Genomic DNA, 16,782 nt, shown 5'->3' on the forward strand with positions numbered 1-16,782 from the left:
AATATGTATGTATCCATTTAATGAATTGCACAAACAATTTTATTATTAAATCAAAAAATGCTTTATAAATATGTGGGACAATATGCGTATAGCTGAATTTCCTTAAATCAGATCATCCATAATTTGGTGAGCTCCTTTTATGTAATCAACAAATAATTTGGATGGGGGAAATACCCAATGACTGACTTAATCTGGTATGAACATGTTAATTTTAAATAAATAATTTACCCCAAGATTGTTACACCTGAACATTTGGACATACAATATCTCTTATCATCTTTGTGATATCTCGTAAGTGTCACGTGAAAACTGAGTTTTTTTTCATATTTCCCCATATCTTGAAGTCTCCTCTTAGACTTTTTCAGAGGAGGCCAGTTGATCTATTGAGTCTCTGCCAGCTGTCAGTAGATCTTGCCAGAATCAAACAAAAGCTGTTTCAAGAATCCCAACACAATTTCTGAGAGAGAGCAATGGTTATATGATTGATGTATACCTACAGAACAGAATTAGTTATATATGCATTTTGTGCAGTATAAGGCAAACATTTACGTACCATCCTACTATATGAAGAAATCACACTATTTATTTAGCATATATAATTTTTTTTCTACCACGTGATTTCCTAAAGATGTTGGAAGATGAGCTTATACAGCAAATAGACACAAAATGCTGGAGTAACTCAGCGGGACAGGCAGCAGGGACAGGAATGGGTGACGCTTCAGTTGTCCATCACGGAAGCAGCCCCTTCTATCCAGCATGTCTATGCCACCCATCAATCTCCCCAATTCTCCCGCCTCCAACCTACACATTACAGAGCCAAGTAAACTTTTTGGGATGGCAGGAGGACTTTGAGGCAAAAGGGGTGAAAAGACACACATGATCACCGGGATCGTTTTGAAGGATGAGGGGGAGCTCATGGAAACTTATACAGCAGCAGCGGCAGCGGGAACCCGACTCGGCCTCAGACCTCGGCCCCGGAACCGTGGAACCGTGGAGGCGGCAGCGACCACCCGCGGAGTTTGAACCGACCCGTTCGCGGAGCACGGTTGAACCGCAGGATTTACCATCACCCAGTGGGGTCACAACATCTGGAGCCTGGATCGCCTCGGCACAGAGGGAGAACAAAGAGGGAAGAGACAGAGACTTTAAGATTTTGCCTTCCATCACAGCGGAGTTGTTTGGTGAACTCACTGTGGTGGATGTTAAATTTGTGTTGATTGTGTGTTTTTGTCATTTTTTATTATATGTATGACTGCAGGCAAACAAAACCGAAAGGTCTGAATGACAATAAACTAATCTAATCTAATCTAATCGAATCTAATCTAATACAGCAGTTCAACCTACCATTTCACATACGCAAACTTTGAGGAATGTTTTTCAAAAGATTGGTGACGTTTCCTATGCAGAGAGTTGATGGATGGGAGGCTGGTTTGTGTGATGGCTGCATCCATAATTCCCTGCCAATTATTTTGTAGTCATGGGGAGAGTAGTTGCTGTAACCAGATAGGATGCTTTTGATGGTGCATTTGTGGAAATTGGTAAGAGTCATTGGAGGCATGCCTAATTCCCTTTGCTCCCTCAGGAATCAGAGGAATTGGTTTGGTTTCTTGGGCCTTAGCATCGATGTGTTTCAACCAAGTCAAATTACTGGTGATATTTACTTACACCTCATAACATGATCCTCTTGATCATCTGCACATCAACAATATAGATGCAGATTGAAGCAATTAGTCCATCCTACTTCCTAAAGTCCATGACCAGCTCCTTCATTTTGATGACATTGACGGACAGGTTGTTCTCTTGATAACATGCTACTAAGCATTCTGTTTTCTTGCCTGTAATCCTAGTCATCATTGTTTGGTTGGGGGACACTCAAATGGACTTATTTGGCATGCATGCCTCTGCACACTTACTGATGTGTACCCCGGACTAGTGCAGACGGCAAAATCTCCGATTGAGATGCTCAGCGGCATTCTGCATTGGAATCCTGATAGTGTTGTGGTAACACGTAGGAATGAATGAGTGCGTCACGTGTCTCCGTGATAACTATATTGGTAATGTGTAATCTGAGGAATTGCTCTTCGGAGGCATTGAGATAGGAACATGCGTCCCTGTGAACTCTGTGGGGACAGAATCTTTGGATACAAATGTTGATTCACAAATTTGCCTTTGCCACCTGTAACATTTAAAATACATAAATCACTTACTGTGGAATCGATGTTCAGCAGTTAAATAGAGCTCTATTTATCTCAAAGATAGACACAAAAAGCTTTTTGTGTCTATCTTCAGTATATATATATATATATTCAATCCAGAGAGTCCTGCACTTACCAACTGCCATTTGTATTTACACATGAATGACTATTTCAATTGTCTATTTCAGTGCAATTGTGTCCCATCTTACAATCGCCTAGTCAACATAAATCAAGTATTGTCATATGCACAAGTACAGGTACAATGAAAAGCCTGCTTTCAGCAATGTCACAGGCAGGTAGAGTCTGACAATGCACACAGTGCACAAGTTGTACACAACAGTGAAAAGAGAAAGACAGCAAAAGAAAACATCAGTGCAAACACAGTTAGAAGCAGGTCCGTGGTAGTGCAAGAGATGGTTCATGGTGTTATGTTGCTGAGGTAAGATTGGGGTTGAGTACAGGTTGGTTCAAGAACCTGATGTAGGAAAGTAGTTATTCCTAAAACTAGTGCGGTGGGACTTAAGGCTTGTATATCTTAGGATTTTGTTTTAACTTTGTTTGAAGGCACTTCATAAAACCAAGTTGTTTTTCTGTTTGGTTATTAACGCAGGCAGAAAAACAAATCGGCTTTATGAAGTGCATCGTCACTCCCTCTTCCTCCTGCTCTCGCATCAGGCAAGAGGCACAGCAATGTGAAAAAGTATACGTCTAGATTGAGGGACAGTTTCTTCCCAGCTGTTATCAAGCAACCGAACCATCAAGAGAGCAGACCTGACCTACCATCTACCTCATTGGAGACCCTCAGACTATCTTTAATCGCTGGACTTTATCTTGCACTAAACATTATTCTCTTTATCCTGCATCTGTACACTGTGGACAGATTGATTGTAATCACATATAGTATTTCCGCTGACTGGATAGCACACAACAAAAAAAGCTTTTCACTGTACCTCTGTACACGTGACAATAAACTAAACTAATGATAGCTGCAAAGTAAGACCATTTACAAAACATGATTTCAAATCTTGGTGACAATAATCTAATTATTGCAATAATTATTTGACCCATTTGTTTGAATGGATAATCATGTACCTCTTCTTGATTGACTGATTAAGATTTCTTTATTTCTTGGCAACTCATTACGGAGCGCATTCAACATTTGTGTCTTTGCACAGCTAATTTTAATAGGCTCTTGTGTCTTTATGTATTGGCCCAATTACATTGAGAAGAGGATATCTTGAACATACATGATGTGTTGGATTTCTTCTGTCTTCTAAATAAACAAGAGACTGTAGGTGCTGGGATCTGGAGCATAAAACAAATTACCAGAAGAATTCAATGAGTCAAGCAACGTCGGTGGTGGCAAAGAGATGGTCAACATTTCATATTGAGACCATCCATCAAGACTCTGTCAACTTGTGGCTCAATTTTTGCCCTACAAATTCCTATAAATATAAACTAAGAATGTTATGAGGCCAAGAGAGTGTATGGGTCCGTGAATTCTTAATCGTAGAGTGTTAAACAATTACAATGAAATGAGACTAATAATTAAAGCAATGAGAGTCAGCACAATTGCCGAGAAAAAAAATGGAGGAGAAATAATTTAAACTTTTGAATACTTTTCTAAAGGAATGAAACTTCCATAGTTTCCTTTTCTTGTTTGTGTTGATTGGTGAGACTGTGATGTTTCTGAAACGTTATCCTTGTGAATAAGAAACATATAAAGAAAAATAATAACACTAACTTTCTGTAGCAATTCACAGTTCACTTGTTAGCTCTTCCTGTGAACAAGTAGAGGATGAATAAACAACATGCAGGCACCTTGTGTTTAACGCTTGCTAGATTTATGGATTTTTAGAAAAACGTGATTGTCTAATTATTACTGGTTTAATTTATGCTCTGCTATTTTTGGAATAATCCACTCAAATTTATGCATGACATGGGGTGCCTGACATAAGTTTGATTCATGCACTTTTTGATTTACGCGTTGTTTCTCAAGCGTGTAACACCCCACTCGTACAATGCGAGGTGCATGTACTGGCATGTACATGAAGCTTTTACCATTGTTTTGGCAATAAAATTTGGGTTGATTTATTTCTGTAGCTTGCAAATCTATTTTCCACAGTAAATCAGTCTACATCATGCTTGTGTGCAAAGGAGTTTATGTTTATGTTTGAGATTAGAATTGATTTCAAGTCAAGTTGAGTTTATTGTCAAAGACATAAGTACAGGGAGGGTACAGGTACACCAATTATCATGCTTCACAGAGACTTGGACAACAAACAAAAAAACATGTCATGCACAAGTTATATATAAATTACACGTAGAGGCAGTTGGGGGGGGGGGGGGGGGGGGGGGAGACTGCAAAAAAACATTCTATTCATGCCAAACACAATTCTGAAACAAGTCTATGGTACTCCACTGTTGTGTTTGTGATGTAGGATTAGGATTGTGCAGGTTAGTTCAAGACCTGGTGATTGTAGGGAGGTGTTTCTGAACCTGGTGGTGTGGGGATTCAGGCTTCTGTACCTCCTGCCCAATGTTAACCTCAAGAAACGAGCACGGCCCAGACAGTAGGGATCTTTGACGGCCTTCTTGATGCAGAACCTCATGTAGATCTTTCGATTGTGGGGCTTGCTGTTCCAGTGATGAACGGGGCTGAATCCACCTCTCTGCATCCTCTTGTATTCCTGGGCATTGTCGTTGCTACACCATGCCATGATCCAACCAGTCAGGATACATTAATCATTTTAATAAATGTGCAACCTTTCAAAGAGGGTTAATAAATGTCTTCTGAAGAGTGGCAAATGAATACTGATTGCAAATTTAGACTTTTCCCTTGTAAATTGGCAGATGCTGACCTTGAAGATATGATTACTATGCATTATTTTTTGTTAGGAAGTTGGCCTTGGGCATAAACATACTTGAGTATTCAGTCCTTGCAATGCATGTATTCTGGCGTTATTTGAACAATGTGTATCTTTTGGATGTGAAGTATTTTAATCCAGGGAAAATGAATGCAGGATGTTTTGTCAGTCAGATTTTTGTAATTATAGATTTGAATAGAACATTTTATCTGTTAGTATCGAGTTATATTTAAACATTAAGAAGCCTTGAAGCACAGATCACCCAGAGAAGTTTACCACTGTGGAAAAAGTCAAATAGAGTACTGTTTTTATTTAATTACTAATTTCGGAGACTTGCAGAGATGATATTGAGTTATTATACGAGGTTCAAGTTAGGAAGAACACCCTTCCATAATCAATGCTGGTCCTTGCATTTTAGTTAGGATTTCAAAATAAAAATTGAACATTAGTTTCTAAAATATAAAAATGTGAAAACATGGAAGAACAAGATTAGGCCATATTGTCCCTCAAATGTACTTTACCATTCAATGAGCTTGTGGCTGATCTGTGACCTAATTCTATGTATCTGCTTAAGCTGCATTTCCCTTAATAACTTTAGTTAATAAAAATCCTGTTTCAGGTATAAAATAAATCTAGAGTCAATTCCCTTTGTGGGAGCGTTATTCCAAACATTAAGCTTCTTTTGTCTGCAGGATTCCAAACTTAAATCTTGAAAGATGTGGCTCAAATTTTTCAATAGTTTCCCTAAATCCAATACTCCAAAACCAGTGGATATAGTTTCTCAATATCCACCACATCACTTCTCCTGAACATCTGCAGAGTGCATGGTTCAGACGTTAGGGATCCTCAATAATAGATGCCACCTTTTTGATGTGGCACCTCGTGTAATGCTTATTATGTTGTGGTGGGCTGAGCTGTACCCGTGGTGGACCGGGCTGAGTCCACCACTCTCTCATCCTCTTACATTCCTTGGGCATTGTAATTGCCATAGGAAAAAAGAAAAGCAATCATTATTTATTGAAAATCAAAAAAAATTGCAAATGCTCAATTTACAATGAAACAGAAAATGTGGTAGATATTAAGTAGGTCAGGGAAGAGAAGCATCTGCAGAGAGAAACAGAATTAAAGCTTCAGGTTAAAGATTTCTTTCATCGGTCAATTCGCCCTCCTTTCTCTAAAATTCTATGAAGCCAATTTGAAATGTCCTTTCCCTTTGCATCAGACCAGGAATGTATCATCTGAGACTATGACTTACTCCAGCATTTTGTGTCTCTCTTATATGTTGTTTATTGTAAGTGTCGAATCAAATTAAGAGATCATTAGCGGGCTTATGATATTGCTGGCAGTTGGAGTTGAGAGGCTTTTGGACATTCTGATGTAAGTCGTGGCATCTATTGGAGTCAACTGAGTATAAATAAAGCCCCAATGCTGGGCGATGTTGGCCCAGGAGAGAACTGCCTTTGTTTGCTTATCTTACCACTCTTGTCAGGATAAGAAAGTTTTGAATAGCGGCACAGGATCAGACACTTGCTGTAGTTCATTTTGTAGGTGGTATAAACGGTAACTGAATTTTACCAATAATGGAGGGAATACATATTTAGGTTGGTGGTAGGCAGCTTTGGCCTTTGTGAGTGGCTAGACTGCCATTGGAGTTGCAAGTAGCCTGACAAGTGTGACAATTTATGAAAGAAAATTCCCATTCATTTGTAAAAAGAAATTTGCGTGTTTACATTCACTCATTCTGATTGGATAAATATTTTCACTTCAGTATTCTAATCAGTAGTTAGCTAAATAACTTTGTTCCATTACATTAGCAGTTACATTGACATGCTTTATTTGTGCATATAAAAAAAATCTGGCGTTAATTGCTTTAAATGGAGGTCTGCAGATGGGTTTTATCCCGAAACATCACCTATTCCTTCTCTATAGAGATGCTGCCTGTCCCGCTGAGTTACTCCAGCATTTTGTGCCTATTCTAGAGGATATAAATTATATTTTTATGTATTGGCTGGAGTTAATTGCCTTCCCTTTTAAGAAGTTTCAGCATAAAAATAGGCAATAGAAAAGTCGTAGACAGAGTACTCGAATAGCACAACACTACAGCATCAATAGATATCAGTTTACGTTATTTAAATCTAGGGATGGAAGTAAGCAAACCATGAGCAGCGGCTATCAATGTTCTGGATCCCTGAATGAATGCACTTGGAGCACTTTTGTTTCCATGGCCTTAAAAGGGACATTAAAATACTGGAAAAAGTTTACATTTTATATGCTTGTTCCAGACGATTACAGTTATCTGGAAAGAGTTGATAGCTTGAAGCTTTTCACTTTAGAAAAGAAAATTGTAGGTGATCTGCTTGAATTCTACAAAATACCAAATGGGTTCAGTTTAATTTAGTTTAGAGATACAGTGAGGAATCAGGCTCTTCGGCCCACCGGGTCCGTGCCGACCAGCAATCCCCGCACATTAACACTATCCTACACCCACTAGGGACAATTTTTACATTTACCAGGCCAATTAACCTGCAAACCTGTACGTCTTTGGAGTGTGGGAGGAAACCAAAGATCTCACAGAAAATCCACGCAGGTCACGGGGGGGGGAATGTACAAACTCCGTACAGACAGCACCCGTGGTCGGTATCAAACCCAGGTCTCCGGCTCTGCATTCGCTGTAAGGCAGCAACTCTACCGCTGCACCACTGTGACTGCCCACCCAAATGGGTTGGATGTGGCTAAAATACTTCCACTTGTATGAGAATCTAAAGTCAACAGTAAATGTAGTTGCAAAACTTCCAATGGGAAAAGGAGCATTTTCTTCATGTAATTATGGTTAGACCACAAAGCTTAAAGTCACAACAAATACCTGAGGCATATAACTTAGTCATTAACCTAAATAATACTTTACCTCTTTGATGAATAATAAAACTGCTTCTCCCAGCTATGCCATTTCGAAATATTCATTGTTTCCCACTGGAAGATGAGAAGTGTTCAGTTAAGTTTATTGTCACATGTAGTTTATTGTCACATCTCGGTAGGTACAGAGAAAAGCTATAATAATGAAATTAGAGAATAATGAATAAGAGAAACATTATAATAATGATAGCTGATTCAGATTACAAAGGACTTATCATTACAGTTCCATGTCACACCTTTTCATCTACAAAGAAAATGCAATGTCACCCAATTTCCATAACAATAAGATTTTGCTTGCAGATGCATGCTGAATCTAGGAAAATATCACAAAAGCTTGAATTTGAAATCTAATTTGAAATAAACCTGGACCATCAGTAATATTCTTCTCTTTGTTTCCAGTTACAGATGAAGATACTGTTAAGAGATATTACGCCCGATTTGAAGAGAAATTCTTCCAGTGTTGCGAAAAGGAACTTGCCAAAATCAATACATTCTATTCAGGTAATGTTAAATGCTGAAGAAAAATCATTGTGGTGTAATGTTTTGTTCACGTTTGTGTCTTCTTTACAATAATTAGGAACAATTACAAATTACTTAACTGTAAGAAAATACTTTTCGTTATGTTATCTCTGTAAAACGGCACTATGGCGGCAGGGGTAGAGTTGCTGCCATACAGCATCAAGAGACCCAGATTCAATCCTGACTACAGAAATTGTGCGTTCTCCCTGTGAGCGCATGTGCTACTCCCAGTGTTCCGGTTTCCTCCCACATTCCAAAGATGTACAGGTTTGTAAAGTTAATTGGCTTTGGTAAGTTGCAAAATTGTTCCTATTATGTAGGGTAGTGCCAGTGTACTGGGTTGGTTGGCGCAGACTCAGTGGGCCAAAGGGCCTGTTTCTACATTGTATCTGCAAAGTTAAAAGTAAAGTCAAAAACATACTATTTTATGCCTCATTTTATCTACCTTGTTGATGGATTTTTGATATTAGAATCATGACAAATCATGGAATATGAGCTGGCATAGTTAAGTAAAGATCATCCAGCCTGCATCACGAAAGTATGGTGCACATGTATCATTATATTTTCTATCCCGCCTAAAGCTATATGATCTTTTGAGAGAGGTATGAAAATAGTATTTGTTGGTCAAATTTAAGAGGAATATTCAGGGAATAACTCTAATGACTCTCCAAGATAATCCACGTTGTAAGTGGAACCCAGTTTCTTTACAAAGTAATCTCTGCCCCAGTCTAAACCAGGCCCATTTCTTCTATAACAAACAGAAGTGAATCTGAAACATACGTTTCCAGTTCATGCAAATTTCATGGAATTCTAGAACCTAGACCTGGCTTGAGACATGTTAAATTATGGGTGTTTTTAGTAATCCCTAACTAGTCATTCTGTGTCTTACCAAAATCTTCGTGTTTTTACCTTTCGCATTCTGCTAATCTTCAACCTGAAACATCAACCCTTTCCACATAAGCTGCCTGACTAGCTAAATATTTTCAGCATTTTCTGCTTTTATTTCAGAGACTGTGTCCTCATTGTCCACATTTAGACCATTAATATAGATAGTAAAGACTTTGGATATAGGCTGTCTTTTATGGGCCTGTCCCACTTGGGCGATTTTTTTGGCGACTACAGACGACTGCCGCGAAATATTCACCATGTTGAAATATTTTCGGCGACAGTGGCGATAATTTTTAATGTCATAGGTTGACATAGGTGTGGTCATAGGTGCTGTCGTAGGTTGTCGCCAGGTGTCGTAGGCGAATTCCATTAAAACTAGTCCCTGGCAGTCGCCTAAAGAGTCGCCTAATTGAGACAGGCCCATTACTGTTTGCTTTAGTCTGTCATTGTGGCATCTATCACTCCAAAGTCATTGTCCCAAACTATAAACTCTTAAATTTCACTCAAGGGATTTCTTAATGTTCTGCACAAACACTATGCCAATGGGCATAGTAAATGGAACAAAAAAAGCAGCTTCAATAAATATATATTTGAGTATTTATTTAAAAAATACTTGATTAATAAGAATCTTTGAAAAGTAGATTGATTCTTGTCAAAACTTGGTATGGTGGAAGCAGCACTGAAAAGAGAAAGATATAAGTAAAACTAGAAGAGTAGTACTCCATCTGCTGGTAAACTGAATATAGGTTAGAAGATTCCACTTTAATATATTAAACTGGTCTCAGCTGAGGGCAGCAGCAATGTGTTAAAAATCAGCTTAACTATATTGACTTTAATTCCCTTCCCAACTCGCTTATCAGCTTGAGGGGCCCATGAACAGGGCCAAAGGTAGATAATGTATATGTGGTTACACAAAAAAGCTGGAGAAACTCAGCGGGTGCAGTAAGCATCTATGGAGCGAAGGAAATAGGCAACGTTTCGGGCCGAAACCCTTCTTCAGACGGGTTTATGTGGTATATGTGGTACTAGGTTGTCTGTACAATTGAGGAATAGAGGGTTAGGGTTAGGGTAGATAATGTATATGTGGTACTAGGTTGTCTGTACGATTGAGGAATAGCGGGTTAGGGTTAGGGTAGATAATGTATATGTGGTACTAGGCTGTCTGTACGATTGAGGAATAGAGGGTCTGTGATGTCCTTATTGGGATACGGAGTTTGTAAGATGATAAAGGTTGGACATTCCAAGGAATCTAATTTTGAATGAGGTACAGACTCACTGGAAATTTAGTAATTCAACATCTATTTCCATCCCAGAATTTTGAAGAAAGTCTTTTAGACGTATCTGTGTAAGGTGAATTGTCCATCTACATGCTCCTGTCAGGGAGAACTATTATAGAAGGTAGAGAAGGAGCTCTGGGTGCTGCTCGGTACATATCTCTTTTTTAACTCAAAAGTTGCTTGAGTCATGTTTTGATGAGATAGCTAGGGAAAATATTACCGGATTCTGATAAATGTCATTACATTTTTCAAGCGAAAAATGTTTCTGAGGATAGTGTAGTTGATGTTGTCTACATGGAGGTCTTTGACAAGGCACCACATTGGATTTGCATCCAAAAGGTTAGAGCCCATGGAATCCAGGACAGTTTGGCAGATTGTATCTAAAAAAGGTGAAATTATAAGACGCCACAACGCAGAGATAGATGGTGAAGGGCTATTTTTATAATTGGAAGACTGACTAGTGATATACTATAGGCATCAGTGCTAGGACCTATGCTGGTTATTATATGTTAATGATCTGGATTCAAATGTATGAAAATAATAGGATTGGTGATAATGAGGAGGATAATCTTCAGTTCTGGAATGAAAGGTTGATGAGTTGGTGAAACAGGTGGAGTTTTGTCCTCTAGAGTATTTGATGTTGCTTTTTAGTAAGATTAAAATGGTTAGAATATACAGAAAGGACCCTGGAAAGTACTGAGGAGTAGCTGGACCTTGATGGTAGTGTTCGAGGATCCCTGGATGTAGGTAAGGTGGTTCAGATAGCATGCTATATATAATCATACTTGCCTTTATTAGGCAGGAGAGAGAATATAAGAGCAGGGAGATTAGGGTACACTCGTATAAAACAATAATTAGATCACAGAAACTGTATAAACTGGGTACAGGAGACTGATTGAAGTATGCAAAATTAGGAGGAGTATTAATAGAGTACATACTGAGAACCCTTTCCCCTCAGCAAAGGTGTCGGTGGCCTTTACAGGTAAACAATAGGAGATTGGGGGGGGAATTAAGGTAGAATCTTTTCACCCAAAGGGTGATTGAAATCTGGAACACATTGTCTGGGGAGATGGTGTAGCCCTGAAGTCTCAGAATGTTCAAGAAGAATTTGGAGTAGCATATGAAACATCATGGCACTGAAAAAAGGATGCTGGACAAGAACTGGCAAGCCTTCTCCTCCCATAGAGTCAAGGTGAAAGATGTCGGCTACTCTGGGAGAGGAGGAGGAGACGGGAGTGACGGGGAGTGCAAAGCAACAGCCGACAGGAAGAAGCAGTAAATGGTGAGAGGAGAGGGTGCCCCACGGTTTGCGTCCTGTTTGCGGTGTCGGCCTGTGGAAAGCTCTGTCGACCAGGGGCTACAATGTGAGCTGCAACAACAGCAGTGGCAACCTTGTGGAAGATGCCAGTGACTCGGCTGGCTCTTGCTCTCCACCGCCTCCGTCGCTCTCACCCAGTGTCACACTAACAATGGCCAAAACTAGAAGAGCTACGAGCCCGGGTGACGCTTTTGTACCTATGAAGTGGGTGGGAAACCTTTGCTATTCTCCTGTTGCAATAAGCAGGTTAATGGGAAAACGGTACCACCTATTGTGAATTGTTTATGTAAGTGCGAGTTTATATAACTCGCCTATTATGTAAATCAGGTGTGTCTGCATATTGTAACTTAAGAATATGGTGCGGTGAAATTGGATGGGATGCTTTTCAAATTAACTCATAGCTTCTTCAGATTGTGTACTGTTCAAGTAGAGTTGAGTTTATTGTCATATGCACGGATGGTAATATGTGGGGACGATGGAAAATTTGCTTGTAGCAGAATCACAGGCACATAGACTCGTACAACGCACAAAAACATACATTATGCATAAATTATACATACTTTATCCAAGGCAGTGAAAAGGAAAAGATTGCAAAAAACAAAACATTTGTGCAATAATACACAATTAAAAATCAAGTCCACGAGAGTGCAAGAGATGGTCTGTTGTGTTCCATTGTTGAAGTAACATTGGGGTTGTACGGCTTGGTTTAAGAACCTGATAGTTGTAGGAACCTGATAGTTGTCTTACATTTAATCCATTAATTTCCTCCTTAGAAAGCGAATATGTCTGCTTATTTTCTCATCAAGTATATTGTGTGTCCCCAGGAGTTTGATGGCTCTTGCAGTAGCTGTTCTTCCTGAGTGGCTCTAGTTAACAAGTGTTAAACTGCTAGAGAACTAAGTTTCCAGAATTAGTACTCTACTGCTATTTGGTAACATAAAATATGTGAGCTATGTATCAGTGTTCAAGAGTTCTCTGTGCCAAGAGCTTTCTTCGTACCATCAAGTGCTGCACATTACAGAATTTACGCTGAATTTCCTTTTCAACGTTCTTTTACCTGACAGATATTTTAAGGACCAAGATGTGTCATGTGTTACTTGGAAATATTCATATCATGAACTATGGCCAGACAGAACCTGATATAATTAATGTTCCATACTTTAGCTGGGTTTCCTCTCATTTCATCAAAAAACCTTGGAACAGGAAGGTGGCTGATGGTTTTGTTGGTGGTTGTGTTGCTGCGCCATTTAACCAGAAGGGAGCAACACAGATTTTAAAAACTGCCAGGTATGAATGTCTGAATGGTAGCATTTTCACCTGTTTGAATTAATGAAATGTAGATTCAAGACTTGCTCAGGATCTTTTGTGTAAATATTCTTGTAACTTTTCAGACTCCACTACAAGAGTGTCAGCAGGAACCTGTTTACTTCGATAATCTGTGAACTAATACCGGAGCAGGGAATGCTCTGAGGAAATACACACACGCAGCTATGCTAGTCAAGAACAATTTTCCAAATTAAACTTTAAAGCAAACAGTTGAATGTAAAAGATACCATTGCATTAATGGAAGTTCTCCAATTCAAGTTAACATTTATCCTCAACTAACACCATATTTTCCAAATTGAAGATACGAGAAACTGCAGATGCTAGAATCACGAGTATAAAAACAAACTGCTTGAATTAACTCAACAGGTCAGGTAACATCTGTGGAGGGTATAGACAGATGATGTTTCGGGTCAGGACCTTTCTTCAAACTAATGGAGTAGTGGGGAGAAAGCTGAGAAAGAGAGGTGATGGTATGGCCATATCAACCTTTCAGTCCTTTGCCTCCTCCATTGCAAAGGGAAGGCCACGCACAAACTGGAAGAACATCGAACAATACAGCACAAGAACAGGCTCTTCGACCCACAATGCCTCCGCCAAACATGATGCCAAGACCAACTTTTCTTTGCATGCACATAATCCATATTCCTCTATTCCCTGCATATGCATGTGTGCCTATCTAAAGGTCTGTTAAATGCAACTATTCAATTCAATTCAATTCAATTTCAATTCAACTTTATTGTCATTGCACAAATACGAGTATAGGTACAACGAAATGCAGTTTAGCGTCTGGTCATAGTGCAAGATAGTAGAAGTAAAAATAAAAATACAAAATAAGCATACAATTAAAAAAAAAATACTGGTTAACAATGTGTGGATTGTGGATGAATTAAAACTGGTACATAGGCAAATAACTGTATACAAATGGGAGAGTCTAAAGATAGCTAGCGACGGGTCTCTGAGTTCAGCAGTGTAATGGTGTTGTTGAAAAAACTGTTCCTCAGCCTGCTTGTGCGAGACCTGAGGCTCCTGTTCCGCCTCCCTGATGGGAGGAGGGCAAACAGTCCATGGTTAGGGTGAGAGGGGTCTGCATCTGCATCCACAGTCTACTTATCTATGCCTCTCAAAATGTTGTGCAGTGTTCAAGAGCCCGATAGCTGCTGAGTACAGCTGTTCTTGAATCTTTTCCGGGTACCTATACCATCTTCCCAATGGTAGTGCAAAATTGGAGCGTGGCCAGGGTGGTGTGGATCTTTGGTAATATTGGCTTGGCATTTTGTAGCTCAGTTCAGTATTAGGGAGAACAGTACTTGTGATGGACCGAACAATGTCTACCAACCTCTATAGCCTTCTTCGTTCCTGCGCTTTCAAGTTGCTGAACTAGACTGCGATGCAACCAGTCAACTTGCTCTCGACCATAAAAGGATTTCAGAATAATAAGGCATTGCTACCAAAGCAAAAATGATTTGGCTGATGTTGGATTGAGCAGTGACATTTACTCTGAACTACTTTTCTCCATGACACTCTCATACAAGAGGGATATAGCTACCAATCCTCTCCCACATACGAAACATGGATGTTGAGCAACAAAATGCCCACAGTCAAAGAGCCTGTCAATGATTATTGTCAATGATTATTATTTAATTGTGCATTTATTTGGCATGGATTCTGGCTATTCGGACAAACTGAAGATCCCTGTAGAGTCATATCAAAACCTGACTCGGCAATGGCTGTTTACCAAACAAGAATGAATGAAGAGGAAAGAAAGCAAGGAGGTCATGGCTGCTGGCTTTCATTGCTCCCAATAATTGCAAGCATGACAAATAACTGCAATTGAAAATTACAAATGGCAGCATTAGAGTGAAGGTGGTTGTCTTGGCATGCAGTAGAGATTTCTAACAGTTCACTTAAGCTAACTACAGTACAAACTGAGCATGCTAAAAAAAAATGGTCAGTAGCTTGTGGTTTGTGTTTTGCATACTGTGAGATATTGGTTGAGGTTAACCAACACCTACTAAACATTTTAGACACAAAGTACAGGAGTACCTTGGCGGGTCAGCCAGCATCCCTGAAGAAAATGGATAATAATAAAAATAATAAATGTTATTTAATGGGCGCCTTTCACACATCTCAAGGACACCTTACATAGTAATCGGAATAAAAACATATAATCGGAATAAAACAAGTAATAAAGACATCACAGAGACACAAATTAAAAACAGAATTCAATCCAAAAACAGAAAATCAAAAACACAGTGTGAAGAGAGAGCAGCGGCAGCCAAAGCGCGCCAGCGTCCACTCTCACTTCACGGCAGCCATCTTGGACACAGACCTACAGGACTACAATTAGACCAAAAAAATAAAAAAAATAAAAAAATAAAAATTTAATCTATGAAATCTGAATAAGGAAACATCACCTATCCATTTTTTCCAGTGATGCTGCCTGACTGCTGAACTACTCCAGCACATTGTGTCTATCTTTGGCATAAATCAGCACCTGCAGTCTTTTGTTATTATTTGCTAATGCTTATTCTATTCAATGAAGATTGACAGCACAATTGAAATAAGTCATTTAAATTATGTAATGCTTTCCCCCACCTCTGGTTTAAAGCTTTGGAGTTAATAATTTAGAGTTAATAATATCTGTTAAGGAAAAGTGTTGCAACCATTTTACATACATGTAGTTTTACAGTCATCAGAACATTGACCTATTAAACTTTTCCATTTGTTTTGGTTGAAGGAAAGATTTTGGCCAGGGCACAGAAACCGCAGAGACTGTTCCCTCCGTAACTCCCTGGTCAATTCGTCCCTTCCCACCCAAACCACCCCCTCCCCTGGTACTTTCCCTTGCAACCACAGGATATGCTACACTTGTTGCTTTAGCTCCCCCCTTGACTCCATCCAAGGACCCAAGCAGTCTTTCCAGATGCGGCAGAGGTTCACCTGCACCTCCTCCAACCTTATCTATTGCATCCACTGCTCTAGGTGTCAGCTGCTCTACATTGGTGAGACCAAGCAGAGGCTTGGCGATCGCTTCGCCCAACACCTTTGCTCAGTTCGCAATGACCAACCTGATCTCCCGGTGGCTCAGCACTTCAACCCCCCTCCCATTCTGAATCCAACCTTTCTGTCCTGGGTCACCTCCATGGCCAGAGTGAGTCCCACTGTAAATTGGAGGAGCAGCACCTCATATTTCACTTGGGTAGTTTACAACCCAGCGGAATGAACATTGACTTCTCCAATTTCAGGTAGTCCTTGCCTTCTCCCTTTTTCCCCTCCCCTTCCCAGCTCTCCCACAGCCCACTGCCTCCACCTCTTCCTTTCTTCTTCCTGCCCCCACCACCCCCACATCAGTGTGAAGAAGGGTCTCGACCCGAAACGTCACCTATTCCTTCGCTCCATAGATGCTGCCTCACCTGCTGAGTTTTCCAGCATTTTTATCTACATCCTTTCCTTTAATTATTTTTTAGATTCACCTGAAA

General features: G+C 39.7%; 1 protein-coding gene across 2 annotated transcripts in view; it reads left to right on the forward strand.

The window, feature by feature from the left end:
• Positions 1 to 16,782, forward strand: part of LOC129701067 (xenotropic and polytropic retrovirus receptor 1 homolog) — a 198,857-nt gene that overhangs the window by 90,035 nt on the left and 92,040 nt on the right. For both annotated transcript variants that reach the window (XM_055642017.1, XM_055642019.1), the window contains exon 3: positions 8,375 to 8,476. In XM_055642017.1, the coding sequence (XP_055497992.1) occupies positions 8,375 to 8,476 (102 nt within the window). The remainder of the gene's footprint in view (positions 1 to 8,374; positions 8,477 to 16,782) is intronic.

The sequence above is a fragment of the Leucoraja erinacea genome, chromosome 10 (assembly GCF_028641065.1).
Source record: "Leucoraja erinacea ecotype New England chromosome 10, Leri_hhj_1, whole genome shotgun sequence".
Classification (NCBI taxonomy): domain Eukaryota; kingdom Metazoa; phylum Chordata; class Chondrichthyes; order Rajiformes; family Rajidae; genus Leucoraja; species Leucoraja erinaceus.